Raw genomic sequence first — 20,194 nt, 5'->3', positions numbered from 1 at the left:
ACCTATACTTAGATGACCGGATTCCCAAGGGCTCTATTCTAGCCCCCCTCCTGTTTTTCTCTACGTACACTTAATATATTTGCTGAAATAGCTGATCTACAAGCTCACCATGTTTCGACTTGTAACCCCATAATAGTGCTGTGGTTCAAGTGACTGTTGATTCTCCCTCCTTTTCGCCCATGTTCCATATCGCCTCTCTCTCTCTCTCTCTCTCTCTCTCTCTCTCTCTCTCTCTCTCTCTCTCTCTCTCTCTCTCTCCCTCTCTCTCTCTCTCTCTCTCTTTCTATCTCTCTTTCTCTCACTCTCTCTGTGTCTCCCGGAGCCAGGTCTATTTCAGGAGCCGGTATAGGACATGTGTTCTAATTTAGCAGAGCCTTCATTACCACTGCTGCCGACAGGGGAGCAGGCAGAATGAGTCACCGACTGCACTGCACTGTTTCACACCAAGCCCACTGACTTATACCCTCTATTCCAGTAATGTACTCGGAAGGGGGGTGATTAAAGCAGAGATTTAACAGGCTTAGTGCCTTCCCCTTAACACAGGTTGTCAAATTCATCCCTCTTTATAACCATCATACAGCACCTATAGCAAATCTGAATGAATCATCCACCAATCCCTTGGAAAAGGTGATTACATCCCCACGTAAACGTCCTCATGTATGCACTGACAGCGATTGATTAAACACTCTTGTGTATTCAGCTCAGGATGTTGATGTTCTAATGTACAGTATACAATGCTGTGCATAATGGCTATATGGCTCAATGATTTCAGCATTTTACACATGCACACATCTGGTTTTGATTATTATGAAAGGACTTTTCTATGCTACTGACAGCAAAGGTAACCTTGTGCTTAGAGAGACCGTCCTACTACAATTGATGAGTCCCAAAGTGCAAGCCCCACTGCAGTGGTGTATCCTTTTACTGTAGAGCATCCTTAAGCAAGGGACCTTGCCCCCACCTGCTGGAGGACGGCGTCACCTACAGTACAGAGCTCAAATCAAAATATACCACTCTATCAGTGTTCGTTTTTACAGCAAATTCTGATTTAGTGCTTTTGAATAAACACACCATTTAGTTTTAGTCCTATTTTAGTCGTCTGAAATTGTTTAGTCTTAGTGTAGACTTAGTCGACTAAATATCACAATCTTAAGTCCTTTAGTATTAAAGTCAACAAAATTAAGACATCAGCTGTATCTGGCCAGTGTATATTGCTTTTCAAATAATTGTGATGTTTGCGGATTATCAGGCTAGGATCAATCGCTTTCAAGTCATGTTTTGTCTCCAACACAAACATTAAATGCCATTAACAATGAACAGAGTTTAATGTTGGTTTTGTCTGTCACTGAGCAAATCGGCATATGCATGTCAGAGGAAAACCTTGGCCAATCACGATTCTTATAAACTGCTATTTTGTGATGTTAAATTGATGTCATATATATGCCAATTCCGTCCGTGATGATGTAAGATGATAAGAGTTGGTAAAGCGCCCCTCAATTCACATGGGTGTGATTTTTATATTCTATCCCGCTATTCTTTTAACCCACTATAATCCTACTACTACTGTATACTATACTATTACCAAATACTATAAAATAGAGAGAACACTGTCTCACACTGTCCTCAGTGGGGTGATCAATCAAACTGAAATTGCCCATGAGCATTGGCAGTGACCAACAAAGATGGTTTTCATAGGCAGGGACGAAGAGGATTTTTCAATTTGTGTAAACTCATTCATTCTCATCTATTTTTCTCCTCAGTGGGTTGACCAATAATCTGAATTTGTAACATGGGCATGTGTGCATATAGAGCCCAATCCCATGCAGGGACTGATGAAGATTATTATCCAATATATTGCCAAGATGAGTTTGACGTCAGACACATGTCCCGTACCAGCATATGACGTGATGAAGATATGTACCAATGCCAGGGTATAATTGGTTGTCGATGGTGACGTAATGATGATATGTTTCAGTGTCGGGCGGATTAAAGGTAATGTCCCTATGTATACATGTATGTAATCTGACACCACTGCCATATCAAGCACAAGTAATCATTACAACGCTGCCACGGAAGCAGACCGTGCAAGTAGTGTTTTTGTCAGGTGCTGATGCGTATGTCCCATGACGTGATGAAGATATGTACCAATGCCAGGGTATAATTGGTTTCCGATGGTGACGTAATGATGATATGTTTCAGTTTCGGGAAATACGTATCAAACGACCCAAGTAACCACAGTATACCCGCTAATCAACTTACAAATTACATATACATAGAGGCATTTCCTTTAATCCACCCGACACTGAAACATATCTTTATTACGTCACCATGAGCCAGTTATACCAGTACTTGCACGCTGTGCTTGCGCACTAGTAGGCCATTTAAGGCCTACTTGGTTGCAACAAGCAAGTAGGCACTCGACAGAGTGCAGTTCTGGCAGGAACTGCACTCTACTGAGCTTACCTTTCTACTTTTTTTTACTTTCTCTCTCCTTCTCCCTCTTGTTTCTCTTTTTTCTACATTCAAACTGGTGATGTTAATCCTGTGGCTTGCAGTTAAAACACCAACCATATAGTGTGTTATGCAAGGCCATGAGGATGAGTGCTGCTTAGCAGTAATAATGAGATTATTTGCAGAACAGATGGGAAAGGAGACAATGGAGTAACAATGATGTGGATGTGACTCAACCTTTTGAAGAGATTCCAATACATGTTGTTAAACACTGCAGACTATTTGGTCAGATGCTGTCAGGTAGACTATTTGGTCAGATGCTGTCAGGTAGACTGTGTGTGTGTGTGTGTGTGTGTGTGTGTGTGTGTGTGTGTGTGTGTGTGTGTGTGTGTGTGTGTGTGTGTGTGTGTGCGTGCGTGCGTGCGTGCGTGCGTGCGTGCGTGCGTGCGTGCGTGCGTGCGTGCGTGCGTGCGTGCGTGCGTGCGTGCGTGACGTGTTCCTTTCTCCATCTAATAATGAATGGTTTGGAAAGCTGGTGGATTTTAGACCTCTTGGTGGTCATAATAGTCCACATAGTCATAGTAGTCTGAAAACCCACCTCTTCAGACTCCACCATGGCCCGTAGCACTTGCCCTAGCCTAGCCCCTTAGATAGCACATTATGGAGACTTAGATAGTATTTTAAACAGACTTATAGCTTGTTACGTAGACAGCTCTAGAATTGCACTTTATGTAGTCATAGCACTTTATAGTACACATGTATAATATATTATATAGTATAGTATGTAGTTTACATAGATACTCCACTGTTACGTTCTTAGTTTACGCATGATTCATGATAACTACTTTTTATATATGTGATGTATGCCATGCTTTTGTTATTGCTTAGTGTAAATCGCTCTGGATTAAGAGCGTCTGCTAAATGCCTAAATTGTAAATTGTATAATGCCTATAGAACGTCTTGCTGCCTATAAATTATGGAGGCCTACTGGCATATATCGAGTTATTCTCCAACTTTTTCATGCCAAGGATTGATTTAGGCCTATATTTGCTGTGGACCCCATCTGAAAATGTGTTGTATGGCCTGCATGCAGGCAACCCGAGAATAGTATAATCTATTAATTTCAAGATTTTTCGAAAATGTTTGTAGTGTTGGCCCAATAAGCAGCTGGAAATGAGCACAGAGTCAGGAGTGCAGCCACATCGTGATTTATTCCCAAAAGAAGGTTTACAGCATGGGAAATGGCATCACACAAGCAGCAAACAGATAGGACATGTTGGTGTGCAGCTCCACCATGTCCTCTCACTGATTTTAACACTGAGTGTGTGTGTGCGTGCTGGCAGCATTTTATAGGCAGCTGAACCAATCAGTGCAGACTCTACCATATTACCGGTCAAACATGCAACACTTCTGAACCCCACATAACCCACATCACATGAGCCTATAAATCTATATCACTACACAGGTATGTAAATATCAATTATGCCCACTATTGCAAGATAAACCACATATCCCATTATCATTAGCAGCTCCAATGCATAACTCAAACACCCCTGGCCATTTCACTGTGGTCCAGTCCAGACCAATATATGGTAGCCTGGGGACTCTTTTGCCCGAACACACTGGAACAGACAGAACAGAAGCATTCAATTACCCATAACACAGTCTCATATTACATTACGTACTTATATTGCCTGACACATATTGCATTCTTAACTGTATTGCACTTGCCCATCATGACCAAACATCCCTCTGTTTCCCCATGTGGTACTGTCCAATGCTGAGTGGCCATCGGAAACAACTCCCCTGTTCATAATACTTTCAATAAACCAGTTCAACTCATGACTTTTCCTTTGTGTGCAAATACAACTGACTAAAGTGCATATGCTGTGCAAATATAAATACTTCAATCAAACACTGGTACAATATGTGTGCAAAATAAGCATAAATGTGCCAAATATAAGTAACGGAGGACCACTTCGTTACAATGTTCAAAAGTTTTTATTTTATTTTTGAATAGCCAACATATAAAATATGATATATATATATGATAAAGGGGTTACAATCTATTAACAAGATGGTGAACAAAGTTATGGCACCAGCCTTCTCATCAGGCGTCAGTGTCTTAATGATATTAAATAGTATACTGACTGTATAAAGTCACACATATTATACTCAGTTGAGAAAACCGTACACTTCGTCACATTTTCATGAATAGGCGGTATAAACTGTTACGTATTTCAATACAGAGCCATTCATTCATCCTACTGAGTGTGTGTGTGTGTGTGTGTGTGTGTGTGTGTGTGTGTGTGTGTGTGTGTGTGTGTGTGTGTGTGTGTGTGTGTGTGTGTGTGTGTGTGTGTGTGTGTGTGTGTGTGTGACATGCATATCAATGATCGAGTCGCTGTTCACAATAAGGCAACACTCTCTCTTTCTCTCTCTCTCGCTCTCTGTCTGTCTCTCTCTCTCTCTCTCTCTCTCTCTCTCTCTCTCTCTCTCTCTCTCTCTCTCTCTCCAGCATCAGTAAACATTGTTCACATTTGTTGCTTGGAAAAGCGAAGTGTGCACAGTGCACGTTGTTGGAGCAAAGTACTGAAGTATTCCTGATCTATAACACAAATTAAGGTAGGCTATAGAAATGGGTGTGATTGTCGTTACTGTGTAACAGTGGTTTTCAACCAGTGGTCTGGGGACCACCAGTGGTCCTTGAGGGGGTTTCAGGTGGTCCCCAGCAAAATGATGGAGAGTAATCAAATGAACCCTTATTAGATAGTCTACTTAACTCGTGAGAGCATAAAATGAACATCAACAAATCATTTTATGCTCTCAAGAGTTCAATTTTTGTTAAACATCATGCATTACTTAATTTACAAGAAATCTACACAATTAGAGAATGTAGGAGATTCATCGCCGTTTGCCTGTTGTCTATAACCATGCACATCAATAGAGCATATGGAATTGTGGACATAATCGTATCCAATGACAACAAAATATGAACTGGGTCTGAGGCTAAATCTCATCAAATGCTGGTCTGTGGCTCAAATGCTGAATAAATAATGGGCCTTGATATGAAAAGGGTTGAAAACCTGTCCAATACTTACGTATGCAGCTGGTGTTTGGGGTTTTAAGGATGACAAAAAAGTTAATTATATCCAGAATAGAGCCATAATGTGTTTCCTTGGGGTACATGCATTTTCCCCTTCTCTTGCAATCCAGGGAGATATGGGTTGGGAACCGATGGAGACTAGGGAGAAGTGATCCGCTTGTGGAACCATCTCATTAATCTGCCAGAAGATAGGTTAACAAAAAAGGTATTCAATTGGGATAAGGCACACAATGGCCCCTGGATAAAGGCCTTTTTTTCTATTTTTAGAGAGGCAGATCTTTCTTATATCTTTCAGAATATGCTTTGTGGTAATATCAATAGGTTGAAACAAAAACTATTTAGTAATTACAAAGATAAATGGTCAAATGACCTACTAAACCAAAACTTAGATCATATGTCCAGATGAAGCAGAGTTTTACTGAACTGTATGTCAAATCCTTTCTAACCAGAAACCAGCGGTCATTGTGTGCCCAGCTGAGAACTGGTATCCTGCCTCTGGCTATTGAGGTAGGACGGTTTTCAGCGGTGCCAGAAGAGAATAGATTATGTATTGTATGTGACCTAAATGATGTGGAAAATGAATTTAATTTTATGTTTTATTGTACCCTGTATGATGATTTGAGAGTTCCACTGTTTGAGGCAATGCAACAAAGAAATCCTGATCTATTCTGGGAAGATGATGGACAGAAGTTAGACTGGTTATTTATATGACGTATTTAGGACAGCCCAGTTTGTTTCCAGAGCCTGGAGTAGAAGACAATCCCAGCTCTTCAAGTAGGTACATGTGTCTCCTGTCACAGGCCTAATGGTGTATTTTATGTTATGGTATTTTATTTTATGTTGTATATTATGTAATCTGCCTCGTAAGGATCTGGAGTGTCAGTTTGGTATTCACTTGATTATTGTTTGCAATTGTAATTGTTTATGTAAACTGTAAAAGGTGTCCTGTAAGTCCATATGGGCTGGGCTTCTTCGGAAGCATGACACTTAAATAAAGAATCAATCAATCAATCAACCACTGCTGTCACTGTGTAATACTGAAGAGAACTGCGGAGGTGTGTACATTATAGCTTGGTCTTGGTGTATTTGTAGACCAATAACATGCTCTGGTTAATCTGTTGTTTGCAGAATTGCATCCATGTTCAGTAGTGCCAATGGATCAGTCCTCCAGTCCCCTGTAGATTTAAACATGGTTCTGATATTGGAAGTGTAATGGCGCCCTCCAGTGGCTTCTGCTAACATTTCGATTTGATCATTTTCTGGCCTAAACGGCACTGCTGTGTGTTGTTCATCGACTCATCGTCATGAAAAAAGTAAAAGATAAATAATTAATCACACAAAAAGGACAACGTTTATTCTGATTCTTTCTCGGATCATCGTTATCATCATGTTCTTCTTCGTTGTTCTTTGTCATCATCATTTCATGTTGGTGTTTTTTCATATAGCCTATACTATAGGCCCTATAGCCTATATACCCTCTTCCATAAGAATACTGGTATTCCATAATCTTCCTCTTTCTACTTCATCATCACCACCGCTGGTATGGCAGCACCACAACCATCATCATCATCATCATCATCACCATCATCATCATCATCATCATCATCATCATCATCATCATCATCATCATCATTGATTTCAGCAAGTATGAAATGTACCAGCTCATTCATTAAACAATCAAGACAAAGCACATGCGCACGAACATGGCATTCACAATTATTAAAAGGGCACTGTTATATAATAAAATGAAGGAAAGTATGTACAAGATTTACACCAAATTCTAACCCCACATGGGAAACTAAACACTCCGGACCATACCAACAACACAGGCATCCAGCCAGTATGACTCTCAGTTTTGTAATGAGATTTTAGCAAGAGCATGGTTGACTCTTGACTGAACTGAAGTGTGACAATAATAACATATTATTATATGGTGTTTGTATAGCTACATGACCATGAACACTAGCCATAATATAGCAATAATACAGAAATAATATGAAATACAAATATTTTTCATTATCTTTTTTACCACTTCCATTTGTTTGTTGACCATGAATCCAAATTCAGTCGCAAAATGAATGCAGATGCACATTTTGAGATTAAGGAAGTATATTCGGCTTCTATTAATTATGCACACAAGTAAACAGGTATAAGATAGGCTACTGTATACTTTAATGCTGTCAACAACAACAACAAAAACTTGTTTTTACATTAAGTAGGCCTATATGTACCTTGGTGAATGAATTGCCACGTAAATCACTGTAGCCTATGTCTATGCAATAAACAGTGGTTGACTGACTCGTCGTGGACAAAGAATATTCAATTTTGATTAATAATAATTACTTTTAAGTAAGCTATAATCACTTTATAATCTCACCATGAGATTTCTGAATTAAACAAAATGTTCAATTTACAGTCAATCATATGTCACAGTATAAAACCATAAGATGGCGCTGATCATCCAACTATAGCCTACAACTGTACCTGGAGATTACAGTCCATCCATTGTGTACCGAGGTGATGAAAGGGAAAGGAAATTGTAACAAGACAAGAGATGCAGCGAAATGACAAATAGCTGTCATTAACAAATAAGCCTGTGATTTTTTTGCTCATTTCCGAGAATGGTGCACAAATCCTCGGTAATTTCTGAGTTAATTTGATATACTTATCCTTAAACTTTTTTTATTTTGGCAATAAGACGGGAGACGGCCAGACGGGTATATTGTAAAAAGCGTTGATGGCTCACGGCTAGGAGATGAAAATGCCGTGCGTAAAACGTCAGTGTCTGTGCGTAATTTGGCGAGGTAGGAAATCCAACACTCTTCGTTAGGCTAATTTTCCTCAACAGTGACATAGCACGGCGTCATGGCGAGTGATATGCAATTACAGCATAATTATAACTTGATATAAATACATAGTTAATTGTATATAGGCCTATATATAGATCAATGGTTCTTAAACCTTTTCATAAGGACCTCCAAATTAACCGCGGACCACCATTTCAAATTTGATATGTTGTGGCAGCCAGGGACCCCCATACAAGATTTGCGTTGTAAAAATGTTTTTATTTTGAAAATAGCCGACCTATATGGGGTAAACTGATTTTGATGCTATATTAACAATATGGTAATTTAGCTGGGGACCCCCTGGAATCCCTTCAAGAACCCCTGGGCCTGGGGGTCCCCGGCGGACCCCACTTTGAGAAGAACCACTGCATACCGGTAGATCATTTATTAAGAGTCAATTGTAATGGTTGTTGATGCTGCTCAGATTGTTGATGTTGTTGACACAGCTGATGTGTGTGGCGGCGGCCACGGCGCCGAACGGCCCGGGCGGCTGCAGATTGTGGCCGTGATACAAGGCCGTCGGCGGGGAGCCGTGCCAGTACGAGAACCCCGACGGCCCCACGCCGGGCGCCACGAGGTTCAACTTGGAAATCCCGGCGAACGGAATCGGGCCGAAGTTGCTCTGAAACTTGTAGATGGCCTGCTCCGTGGTCGACGGCTGGCACACCTGCGCCAGGCCGTGGAAGTCGAACCTGTACGCGTAGCGCTTGCCGTGCACCTTGGTCATGATGTTCTTGTCGTAGTAGTAGCGCAGCGCGCGGCTCAGCTTGTCGTAGTTCATGTTGGGCTTGCTCTTGCGCTCGCCCCAGCGCCGCGCCACCTCGTCCGGGTCGATGAGCTTGAACTCGCCGTTGGTTCCCTCCCAGGCGATGCACGACATGTTGCCGCTGTCCGACAGCAGCTCCAGCAAGAACTGCCATAGCTGAATCTGCCCGCTACCTATGGAGAAATCATAATCATAATCATAATCATAATCATAATCATAATCATAATCATAATCATAATTATAATAAATAGTAATAATAGAGATCAGACTATCCTCTGTCTCAAGCAAATAATAAAGTTTGAATATTGATTGAACAGTTCAAGATATATAGGCCTATAATTTGTGATTCGGCAGGTGGATTACTCAATATTAAATTGACATGCTTTGCTTTATTTTTCCTGGGGCGTGAGGCCGCCTATATGGCACGCAAACATTCAATTAATTTAAACCGTTTCTTACCTTTTTGCACACCTGTATTTATTGGACCCCATGTTCCTTTGCTCTCTTTCAATAGATTTTCTGCTGGATCTGAAATAAAAATAAAATAAAATATTAATAGCTAACCTTTCTTTCTTTCTTTCTTTTTTCTTAGACCTTTTAAAAAATATATAGGCCTGCTATTTCTTATAAGCAATGTTGATAACCCTGCCTGGTCCCGTAAATGCTGAGATGAAAATAACGTTGAGGATCTCTGAAACAAAATCAATAAAATGTGAAAATAATTCAATGCAGGGCTATAACTGCACGATCCTCGTCAAGCTTTCTAATGCATGTAGGCCTATAGCCTCTCATCTCCCCTTCGAGCTCCAGCGGAGCTGCAGGAAACGCGTCCAGGAAAGAGGATATCCGATTTCCGACAAAAGAGGAGACGGGCTTTCAGATTGAAACGGCTGAGCAATCCCTTGCCCTGCCCTGGAAACGGTGCATCACTGCTGGAGGACCCGGCGATGATGACCCGTCTTCCTCAACGGCAGAAGGGAGAAGAAAGATATAGCCTATATACATTTCTACATTTTTTAAACAAGACAGCAAACGAACCTGAGAGATACATGTTGAACATGAGTCTTCCTCCGCAGTCCTGTCTCATTGTGTTCAGTTGTTCAGAAAGGGTTGGATTTTCATTTCGTTGGTGGCACGGGGTAAAGATTTTTATTAAACTTTATCTCATAACTGTGATCTGGAATAAATGCGGGTGGCCAGATTGAAGTTTCCAGGCAACTGTCACTGGCCCCCATCTCTGAGACAATATTCAGACAGCAATTTCCCCTGGTGCATTGCTTTAATTAAAAGAGCAATTTACCTCTGTCAGTCCCGGTGGCCACAATAAAAAGGGGCCGATAGAAATTCGCCCTTATCAATCCGCGATCACAGTTTAATAAAGTTTCCGCGTTAAGATCTGAGTTTCTATGGTGCATTGAAGTGTTTGACATGGAAACCAGTTCAGATCCTACTCACTTTTCCGCCTCTTTACCTCTCGGCAAACAACAAAGGCCTATTTCATGTTGGGAAAAGAATATTTACCTTTAAAAGCATGCATCGGTGCACGTAAGAAAACAAGAACATGTCGCCTCCTTGCCTTCTGTTTGTAGGTTTAACGTTATATAGCCTCAATCTGAGGCTAATGAGTTTGTAACTCTAAAACCATGGTGGCTTGTGGTGGACATTCATTGATGTATAGGTTATACGTATAAGGTTAAAGTATATGTCAGGTGTGTGTGTGTGTGTGTGTGTGTGTGTATGTGTGTGTGTGTGTGTGTGTGTGTGTGTGTGTGTGTGTGTGTGTGTGTGTGTGTGTGTGTGTGTGTGTGTGTGTGTGTGTGTGTGTGTGTATTCTATATATATATATATATATATATATATATATATATATATAGCTATATGAGCTATGTTGATTTAAAGGGAGGCACTATGGACATATATAAATGAAATAGTTTGCAGTAGGCTACATACATGCAATATAAAACGCAGAAATAAGACCAAACTGTATGCAACATGAGCAATATAGCAAAACATTTTATTTGGTTTCAGACTGTGGGTAATTTATAGAAACATGCAACGCTAAGAAATATCAAGTTGTCACTGGTTGGAATAACATTTTATCATTCTACTCCAAAAATCTTGCCTGCTTAGCCATGCAGCCTATACTTTTTATGAATCGCTGTAGTCTTGAAATGAAATCCAATACTTTTATACTGGAAGACAAAGTGGGAGTATGTTTTTTATTTTCTTCCTTTTGTCGGCCTACTTTTCTTCTAAAGGGGGGGTGGGGGGGTTAAAAACAAATAGACTTAAGAATGAACAAAATATTTAGCATGTTCAGAACAAATTTGACAATGGTAAATATGTCCTTGGGTCACAACTTCTATATAGGCTATATATATCGTAAACCAGAATAAAGCCCTAATATGCAAAGAGAACCTTGAGATGAGACATAATACCCCCCACTATATTTGAAAGAGCTAGTTAATTCATGTGTGAGTCCCAAGAGTTCCTAGAAATCTGAAATCAAAACAAAAGTATAGGCCTACAATATTTATTTTCGAAATGTAGCAGAGTGAATCATCAGTCTCAAAAAGAAAAAAAACTCGTTTGCTGTCTTGTTAAGTAAACGTATCCACTATACTGAATGCACCACTCAAAAACCGGATGGTTCTGTGGCAGGAATTTTACCATTAGCTTAGGAGTTAATGATGACCTAAGATAATAGGGCTATAGCATTATTATCAACATTATTATTCTGTGAAAATATAAGTGTTTAAGTTGTTAATCTATGTTTGTTCAGCAGGGGTCTCCCTGACTCTCCAGCTCTTTAAATAAAAAAGATACATTCAGGGCGGGATACTAATCTCCTCCAATCAGGAAAGAGAACTCATACAGGAAGGGTAAAGGGATAAACCTTAGGGATAAACAGGTTAAATTGGAAGTGACTAAAAAAGAATAAAGAAATAAAACAGTAGGAATAATTGGAACTGGAACACTATTGAAGCTGATACATTGGTTCTCTCTCCTGAGTCCTGATTGGATTAAATTGGAAATCCAACAACGTATAATAATGTTTCTGTTTATTAAAGAGCTGCTTGAGTGGAGACATGGGGACTGCATGCTGCAGACCACTGTTACTGAACACATTGTGACCGCGGCGCTATTCATTTTAACTAACAAACAAACAAAACGCGTTTTGAATGGCCACTTAAAAACTGAAGATTTAGCCTGGATTACATAACCTTTACTGTATAGGCTACTATTCATACCCCCAACCATACTGATTTAAATACATGAGTATGACGTGGGCTATATATATTACTTATAATCGTGCAGTATGGTTATATTAAAAAAAAACTTGATGGTTGGAGATTTGGACTAACGGTTGTAGCCACGTAATTGCTTATAGTATCAAGTCAACAAGCCATTTTCCATTTCAAATTCAACCACTCTTTTCAGCTCCAGCTGGAACTGAACTGAAAATAGGCCGATATTTTATTTTAATGTATAGGCCTATCATATCAAATTGGTCAAATGTCAAATCTCTTTCACTTTGAACAAGGGAGGCCTGCCTGCACGTTGTGCGCAGTATAGGCTACATTCCCCCGTGTTGATTTCAACCGTCCTGAGACGTGCCATTAATTTGAATCAAAACGGAACCCTTCAGGTCCCGACTCCCGGCCTATAGGTATCCATCCACTGTGTGGCCTGATACAATAAGACCATGTTGTTGCGCCCCCTTCCTCGTTGGCATTCGAGTTCTTGCCTCGTCTGTTCCTCCGCTGCAGTGAGCTGTTGTTCAGGCTGGCAGGTGCGTCTCTCTGGCGTCCCAGACTTGCTTTAGCTGCCTGAGTCCAGTATACGTCGCAGGCAACTTAAAACAAGCCTCGAATGCTAGATTATACTGTACATCCCCAATGCGTTGCGTATATATGGGCTATCAGTATACGTTTACACAGCACAGCAGCCAGCCTCAAATGAAACAATCAAAAGACGTCAAAGTTAGCTGCAAATACATTTAGTTTTCGTATAGTGAGACTGAGACAGTCACTGTCACACTGTTCATGTATATGGTGGCTATAGGCCTACTCTGTCGTACGACGGTGTCGCGTGCTGAGAATAGCTGATAAATAGGCTTTAAGCTTGCACTGTAGATCGCCTATTTTCAGCGAGCGACGCTGTCGTATATGTAGACTATGACAAAGTAGCCTAGTGTATGTTGAATCAGAGATTATAGGTTATAGGTAACAGGTAGGCCTTTAACCTGTCGATCAAACGCTGTTCAATAGGCTTGTGCTTAACGCACACAATTCTGACCGGTTTCTACCAAATCCTAGATAAAAAAATAAATACATAAAAAAAACGATCTGCTCACCTTCATCTTACCTTAATGATGTGGGCTATTAGACCTCTTTAACCAACCTATATAGCAGCATTCCTCCTCACATCATGTAGGCTAACCTAACTAAACGCTGCCCTGCAGTGCAACAGTGCAGCCGTTTTAATCAGTCGCCCGAGGTCTGTATATTTGAGAAAGGTGTGTGTGGTTGAACATTTATTAAAAGATCCTGGTTTGGGTGTGGGACTCTGTCGGTATGCTTCCAGACTCGTGACCTAGCTAGTGAAAGTTTGTGGGTGTGTACACGGACTTCCACGTCCTGGACCTACGGGAGGAGTGTGTGCATAGATAAACAAAGCCATCAACGGATTTACTCCACCAAAATGTGTCGCATTAGAATAAACAAATATGACAAACCACTGTTTTGGCAGCAGGCGTTTTTATTATTAACTATTAGTGATGAATGGTTCAGCACCATGGACAGCAAACTGCATTCTAGGCTACTAATTTGTAAACTAACTAATGTGTAAATTAGATACTCCTGGTCATATATTATACCCAATTGAAAGCCTTGTCAAATTTCTACTTGAGTTAAAGTACTAAAAAAGCAAAGCTTTTCCAGATATTTCTAAAAAACATTAAAAAAAAACAATAGCCGAGCTACAAGCCTATACATTTTCCATTCATCTAGTGGAGTCAAAAGTACAATATCTGTCTTTGAATAGAGTGAAAGACTGAAAGTCATATATAAAAATACAAGGCCTATACTCATTACTCAAGTAAAGTGCAGATACTCAAAACTGGGTACTTAAGTATATGTACTCAGTTACTGTTCACCATAGTGCGTGCGTGCACGTGTGTTGAATTTAATTGAGGCATATAAATCTATTTGTTGTTACTGTTCAAACAGCGTCGGAATTAAATAGAAAAAAAGAACAAGAAGGCAAGTATGCAATATGGCAACCACTGCACTGCATGGGTTGCATGACTATTTATGCTAGCTGATTTACTAAAGGCTCTAGTCCATAGGCTATAGCATCATTGGGCATGTAGCTGCTGTAAAACTGCATTAACCATTTAGCTTTTGGGTAGCTTACTTTCAGAACCGATGTGCCGATGTCAAACCAAGAATTCATAGCTATACAGATGGATGAAATGGAGAATTATATATTTGATGTAGGGAGACTTTTGTTTTTGGCCTTTGGAAACATGAGTACTTGAATTCAATCACTCAGTGTCACAGCATATTCTTAGCCTTATAGCCACCCTATAGCTTCAATAGCTACTTTTACTAAGTATAAACCTGTGTTATGAAAAAGAGCTTTTAGTGTAGCCTATATAGCTATTACATTTGTATGTCGAGTACTAGCAGCTAACTACACTTTAGCTTGCACAACAGGTTAGACCACACCTGCAGAATACATTGCTCCCTATTCTGACTGTACCTGGAGGTACAACGTCATTCTTGAGCCATATAGGCATTTCCTTACATGACCTCGTTGACATCACACACACCATATTTGGCATTTTGATTATCTTGGCTTTACTGTAGTATTGTTTTACACCAACCAGGTTGGTGTAAAACAATTAATGCAACAATGATGATGAGTCCCCCCACTTATTTGTTTATTTTAATTCCTCAATGACAGCCTACTCTATTCTGATCAGCTGGTAGAAGGAATACATTTTTACTTTCAAAATGCTAGAGCCATCTCTGTCGCTCTTTGTTCTTGTAGGTGTAATAAATAATAGAAACAACTGTGATCTTGTTTGTGCTCTTGTTTATTGGAAATAAAATTACAATCTGGCAAGAACAATATTACACATCCTAAAACCTAACCGAGAGATTAGATGTCAATTAAGTGCGTTCAAAATAATCTTCTCTAAGAAGCTATAATAGGAATCTGCCACATGTTCACTATACAAAGCATAAGCTCTGAAAACAGCCTATTTTTTAATATTCTATCGTTTTACAGGTTTAGTAATGTACCTAAAAGAGAGTACACGGTAAGATCCTCAGCATTATTTTATCATGCAAAATGAACACTCAGGATTTTACTGTGTAGAGTGTTCTCTGGTTTATGCCATGCTTGTGCATTTGTTGCACCTGCGCTCTGACAGGCGAGCACTGAAGATTTTTATAATATGCGTTAAAAAAAATCACAAGCACTCAGTTGTCACAGTTTTGAAGAAAAGCCTTTATTGCCTATTTGAAGGACATGCTATAGCATGGGTAGTAGGAGTAGTAGGCAGTTAGATGTCAATACAAGCAGAGCCATAGATAGATAGGTAGGTAGGTAGGTAAGTAGGTAGGTAGGTAGAAAAGGAGGTCGGCCATCTATTGCTCTGTGGCGTTGTTCTGTCCAGGCTCGGGTTGAGGAGGGGTTTTCATGTGTGTATTGGAGGGGGGGTGTTTAGTCAGGTCGGGTAGGGTAGGACCAAGGCTTAGTGCTGGATCCTACGAATGGACTGCACCTGGTTGGTGTGAGCCTGGGTGCTGTACTCGTTGTAACACCTGTACTCGCCCTGGTGCCTGTCCCTCTCCAGGATGTACTGGTAACCACGGTAACCGGGGAACTGGTAGGCCACCCAGCTGGACGGCGTAGAAAGGGCGGAGGGAGACAAAGGGAGAGATGGAGAGACAGAGAAAATGAGATATCGGAACTGAAGTCAGCAAAGGTTCCCATTTGCATTTTCAACAATGTAGTTCAATCAATTTATTCCATGAAACACTTGAATATCAGTATATACAATACCCATTCTACAAAACAACTGGAATGTCAGGCATCTAAACCTGTTGCTTTTACATCAAATAAATCACCAGCAAACACTTATATAGCTTAATTTAAAATAATATATATTGGACGTAATTGCACATAATGTCAAGAAAGAAAATTAGATGGGGATGAGAGAGGATCTGGAGAAAAAGGCAGAGAAAAAGGCACGACTGCCACGGAGACAAAATGTGTAACTTACGCTCCAGAGTTGACCTTGATGGAGGGAACCTCCTTACTGCACCAGCCCATGGCCTGCAGGGAGGGGTAGTCGTCGCACATCTCAAACTTACGGCCCTGGAAGTCCTCACACTCGTACATGGTCACCTTGCTGTCGCTGTGGTTCTGGAGAGAGACAGATGGAGCAAGACAAGTGAATGGTCAAACTAAGAAAGAGAACATTGGTTAGCATGTGCTACATGCACATGTAACAAAGAGTATTTAACTGTATAGCTGCATGATAGATAACAGTATACCAACTGCAAATAGTAGTAAACTATGTAAATTATAACAAAAACTCATATTGAGAGAGGAGGGTAGGGATTTGAGTTAGATCTTAATGAAGGAATTACTGTCCTTTGTCAACTGCTCTGTGATTGAAAATGAAATAGCACAGGACGGCTTAATGAAGAGAGATGCTTTTATATATTATATAATATTAAGTTGTATATTAAAGGAGCACATCAACCATTTTCAACCTTATCTCAAAAGGAGGGCAAAATGGAGGAACTTACGGCACACTTGATGGGTCTGAAGGAGAGCATGTGCTCGGTTCTGTAGCCGCTGTTTCCACTCCAGGCCTCATAGCGAGGATAGTCTCCCTTCTCCAGGATAAACTGCTGGCCCTGGAACTCAGGGTACTCATAACCCACCCAACTAGAGAGGGGGTGGGAGGGAGGGAGGGAGGGAGGAGGCAATAGGAGTGAGGGTTATGTTAGAGAGTGAGCAGTAATATAACAAATACATTTAAATTGAAAGAAAGAAAGAAAGAAAGAAAGAAAGAAAGAAAGAAAGAAAGACAGAAAGATGAACTAACTGAATGAATATTGTTGTTGTTGCTGCTGCTGCTACTGCTTCTGATACTAGTATTTCTCCTGCTGCTGCTGATACTACTGCTGCTGCACCTGCTTTTTTATCTGATCGTCAGTCAGTCAGCCATTCTGCTCACTGCCATAGCCAGCAGCTGCACACAGCATTATGCACATATACGCTTGCTGAATACAATGCTGGTAATAATGCTGTGTATCTGTGTTTGATTAACTACCCTTCTCTAAAATTACAAATCAATTTATAGTCTATGGAATATGAAAAGTATGAATGTTACTATTTAGGTTTAGGTCATTTCTGTGAGAACTTATCTAAGCAGAATGACATGGTATTGGAGTTGGTATGGTATTGCACGATAATACATTATATGTATATATGTGTATATAACTTCTATCTATTCATGGTGCATCCGCACCATTTTCAAACTCAGTGTCACCACGGAGGCACACCGCACACAAGAGACAACAATAACTTTTAACTCTGGTGTGACTATTTTAGGCATTGCATGTAAATTCAGTGGTCAATGAGACAGATACAGAAGAAGAAGAAGAAGAGGAGGCTGAAACTGAAAGAGCATAGAGGGCCATACAGTGACTTACGGTCCGTTCTCGACCTTGATGGAGCGGATCTTACAGAAGCCCCTCTCCATGATGTTCTGGCACTCCAGCATGAACTCACAGCGCTTGCCCTGGAAGTTCTCCTCCTCCCAGACTGTGATCCTGAACTGACCCATCTGCTCCATCTGCTGAGTGTTCATGGTTGCTGATAATTCCTCTGGGAGGTTACTCTTCTGTGTCGAGGAGGAAGGTTGAAGATGTGTTTTAAACATTTTAATGTTTGATACAAAAATGAGATGCTGAAATGATTTATCGCCAAGAAATGTGGAAGTGAATTAACTTGGGAAGTGAACGAATCTAAGTGAGCTCAGTAAGACAGGTGCAGGATAAAATCATTTTGACCCTATGTGACCTCAGAAGAGGTCTTTTCATGACATGTAGATCCAGTGCGAAAAATCGGTTACATCTGGGCCATGTACGATAAAAACATTTAGTTAAGGTTAAATTCAGACAGAGGCCACTTGACAAACTACATTTTCAGAATCCATGCTCTCGTTTTTTGCTCATAATGTCTTCAATAACATATTCTGTTCATTAACATAAACTCAAAAAAGCTGCTGCCATCCGTGGCAAAAGGTACAGTATTCCTGAAAGTAAATGTTTACAGTGAATTTCCTCCATTTGTTTCTAAACATGCCCTGCTGGAGGATAGCTTGGGATATCAGTCCCCACGGACCCTGCAATCTCTAATTTAGGAAGAACGGGCTGATTTAATCTCAAACTAATTCATTGGCACAGCTGCCACCATTTGTACTAGCTGTACAGCTAGCTGATGCTGAGGATGATATGATGTTTATTGTCTTAAATGGCAAGCCTGACCATGTCGCGTAGAAAAAGTAGGTGCCAATAATAAAGCATCAAATAATATCTTCTTTGTTAGAAGGGTTTTTGATGTATAGATCAGTCCAGTCTCAACAGTAAGGCTTACATTTAATGTGGGTCCATTCCCTCAATAAACCGAGCCTGCACCTGAATACCTTATTGAACTGCATCCACGGCTGTCTAATTCCATAAAAAAGATGGGCCTTGGCAACATCTTGACTGATGAAGGGTATCACGCCCCCACCCCTATATGCCAAAGCACAGAGCTGGCCCCCATTGCTGCTCCTTAGCTAAATCTGAGGCAGTGTGTGGATATACTTACAGACAGTACTGAGGTGGGACAGATGCAGTATAATCAATGTCAGGGTAGAGAACCCCGCCTGTGTTTTTATAGTGCCAGGCCCCATGGACTGGACCATTCGTCCAGCAGCCTTGCATACTCAGCAGCTGAGCGCAGGCCGGCTGAAAGGGGAACATTAGCCTAGCGCTTTGTAGAGGCTCCAGAGTGCCATTGTCTACAGAGCCCCAAACTGACTTAGTCATCAATACTGGCAGCCATGGCCAGTAGCGGCCTGACCCAGGGCTATACAATGGCAACGCACTGACACGACAGTTTGATTGGTGTGGGAGGATAATAGACACATTCTGTGAGTTGATCCCCACCTTCTCTCTCTCTCTCTCTCTCTCTCTCTCTCTGAGAAATTGGGAGGAGATTTTTGGGGAAATGAGTGAATGGCATCACACATACAGTAGTCTGTGGACAGGGCATGAGAACGTATTAGGGCATTACAGAGAATACATCCTTCCCTCGTTCCCTCCCAAGGGGAGACATAGATGATCTTGCATTGGTTAAAGCTACAGTGAAAAGCAGTCTTCTGCAGCAGGGTTTTCTAAGCTTTCTGACAGACCAGAAATGCCTGGTCTATGTGACTTTGACTTAATCTTAAAATACAATGTAGAATACCCTGCAGGATGTACTGAAATTAAATACTCTGACCAAACAGGTCACCACAATGTCTTTAGATATTTTCATTATTACCCTGTGTGTGCTTGGGAGCACTGTAAAGTAGTTTAATTTTGAGAATAAATCTTTATTGTGGCAGTTATAATTCTGAAGTCCATGGTTGGCACACAGTAAAATCCTGAGTGCAAATTTAACTCTGAGATTGTATCATCAAAAACAAATATTTTGTATACAATGCCACAGACAATGCCACAGTCTAAGTCCACACTATTTATTCATAATGTATAAATGATAGATAAGGGTTCAGGACAACGAGGCCTTTTGTGGAGGGGTCAGAATTACATTTGGACTTAGACTGTTTTTCGTCTGTGGTACTGTTATATAAAATGGATATGATATCAAATAAAATTACTGTTGGGCTGGAGAGCCACTTTTCACCCTCCTTTGGCACACATGATGATATTATTGCGACCACAGGTC

The 20,194-nt window shown here is 40.6% G+C and overlaps 2 protein-coding genes across 2 annotated transcripts; both read right to left on the bottom strand.

The window, feature by feature from the left end:
• Positions 1-8,617: 8,617 nt before the first annotated feature.
• On the bottom strand, positions 8,618-10,404 carry fev (FEV transcription factor, ETS family member; the record flags this gene model as incomplete). The annotated part of the gene is given in 4 exon segments (XM_079518040.1): positions 8,618-9,342; positions 9,629-9,697; positions 10,208-10,301; positions 10,303-10,404. Coding segments are annotated over 4 exon segments (810 nt in total). The 3' UTR covers positions 8,618-8,797.
• A 5,414-nt stretch (positions 10,405-15,818) lies between these two features.
• On the bottom strand, positions 15,819-19,096 carry cryba2b (crystallin, beta A2b). The gene is made up of 5 exons (XM_079517921.1): positions 19,073-19,096; positions 17,911-18,101; positions 16,999-17,140; positions 16,467-16,609; positions 15,819-16,083 (listed from the first exon to the last, which is right to left on the bottom strand). Exons 2-5 carry the CDS (start codon positions 18,066-18,068, stop codon positions 15,936-15,938), a joined length of 591 nt encoding a protein of 196 aa, XP_079374047.1. The 5' UTR covers positions 18,069-18,101; positions 19,073-19,096; the 3' UTR covers positions 15,819-15,935.
• Between the last annotated feature and the right edge of the window lie 1,098 nt (positions 19,097-20,194).

The sequence above is a fragment of the Electrona antarctica genome, assembly GCF_951216825.1.
Source record: "Electrona antarctica genome assembly, chromosome: 13".
NCBI lineage: Eukaryota > Metazoa > Chordata > Actinopteri > Myctophiformes > Myctophidae > Electrona > Electrona antarctica.
The sequence above is the reverse complement of the archived record's forward strand: the minus strand, read 5'-3'. Positions and strand labels throughout refer to the sequence as shown.

Coding starts and splice junctions, on each gene's coding strand:
- cryba2b (XM_079517921.1), bottom strand. CDS start 18,068: ATGAACACTCAGCAGATGGAGCAGATGGGTCAGTTCAGGATCACAGTC. Junction 17,141..17,910: donor ATCAAGGTCGAGAACGGACC/GTAAGTCACTGT, acceptor CCCCCTCTCTAG/TTGGGTGGGTTATGAGTACC. Junction 16,610..16,998: donor TCAGACCCATCAAGTGTGCC/GTAAGTTCCTCC, acceptor GTCTCTCTCCAG/AACCACAGCGACAGCAAGGT.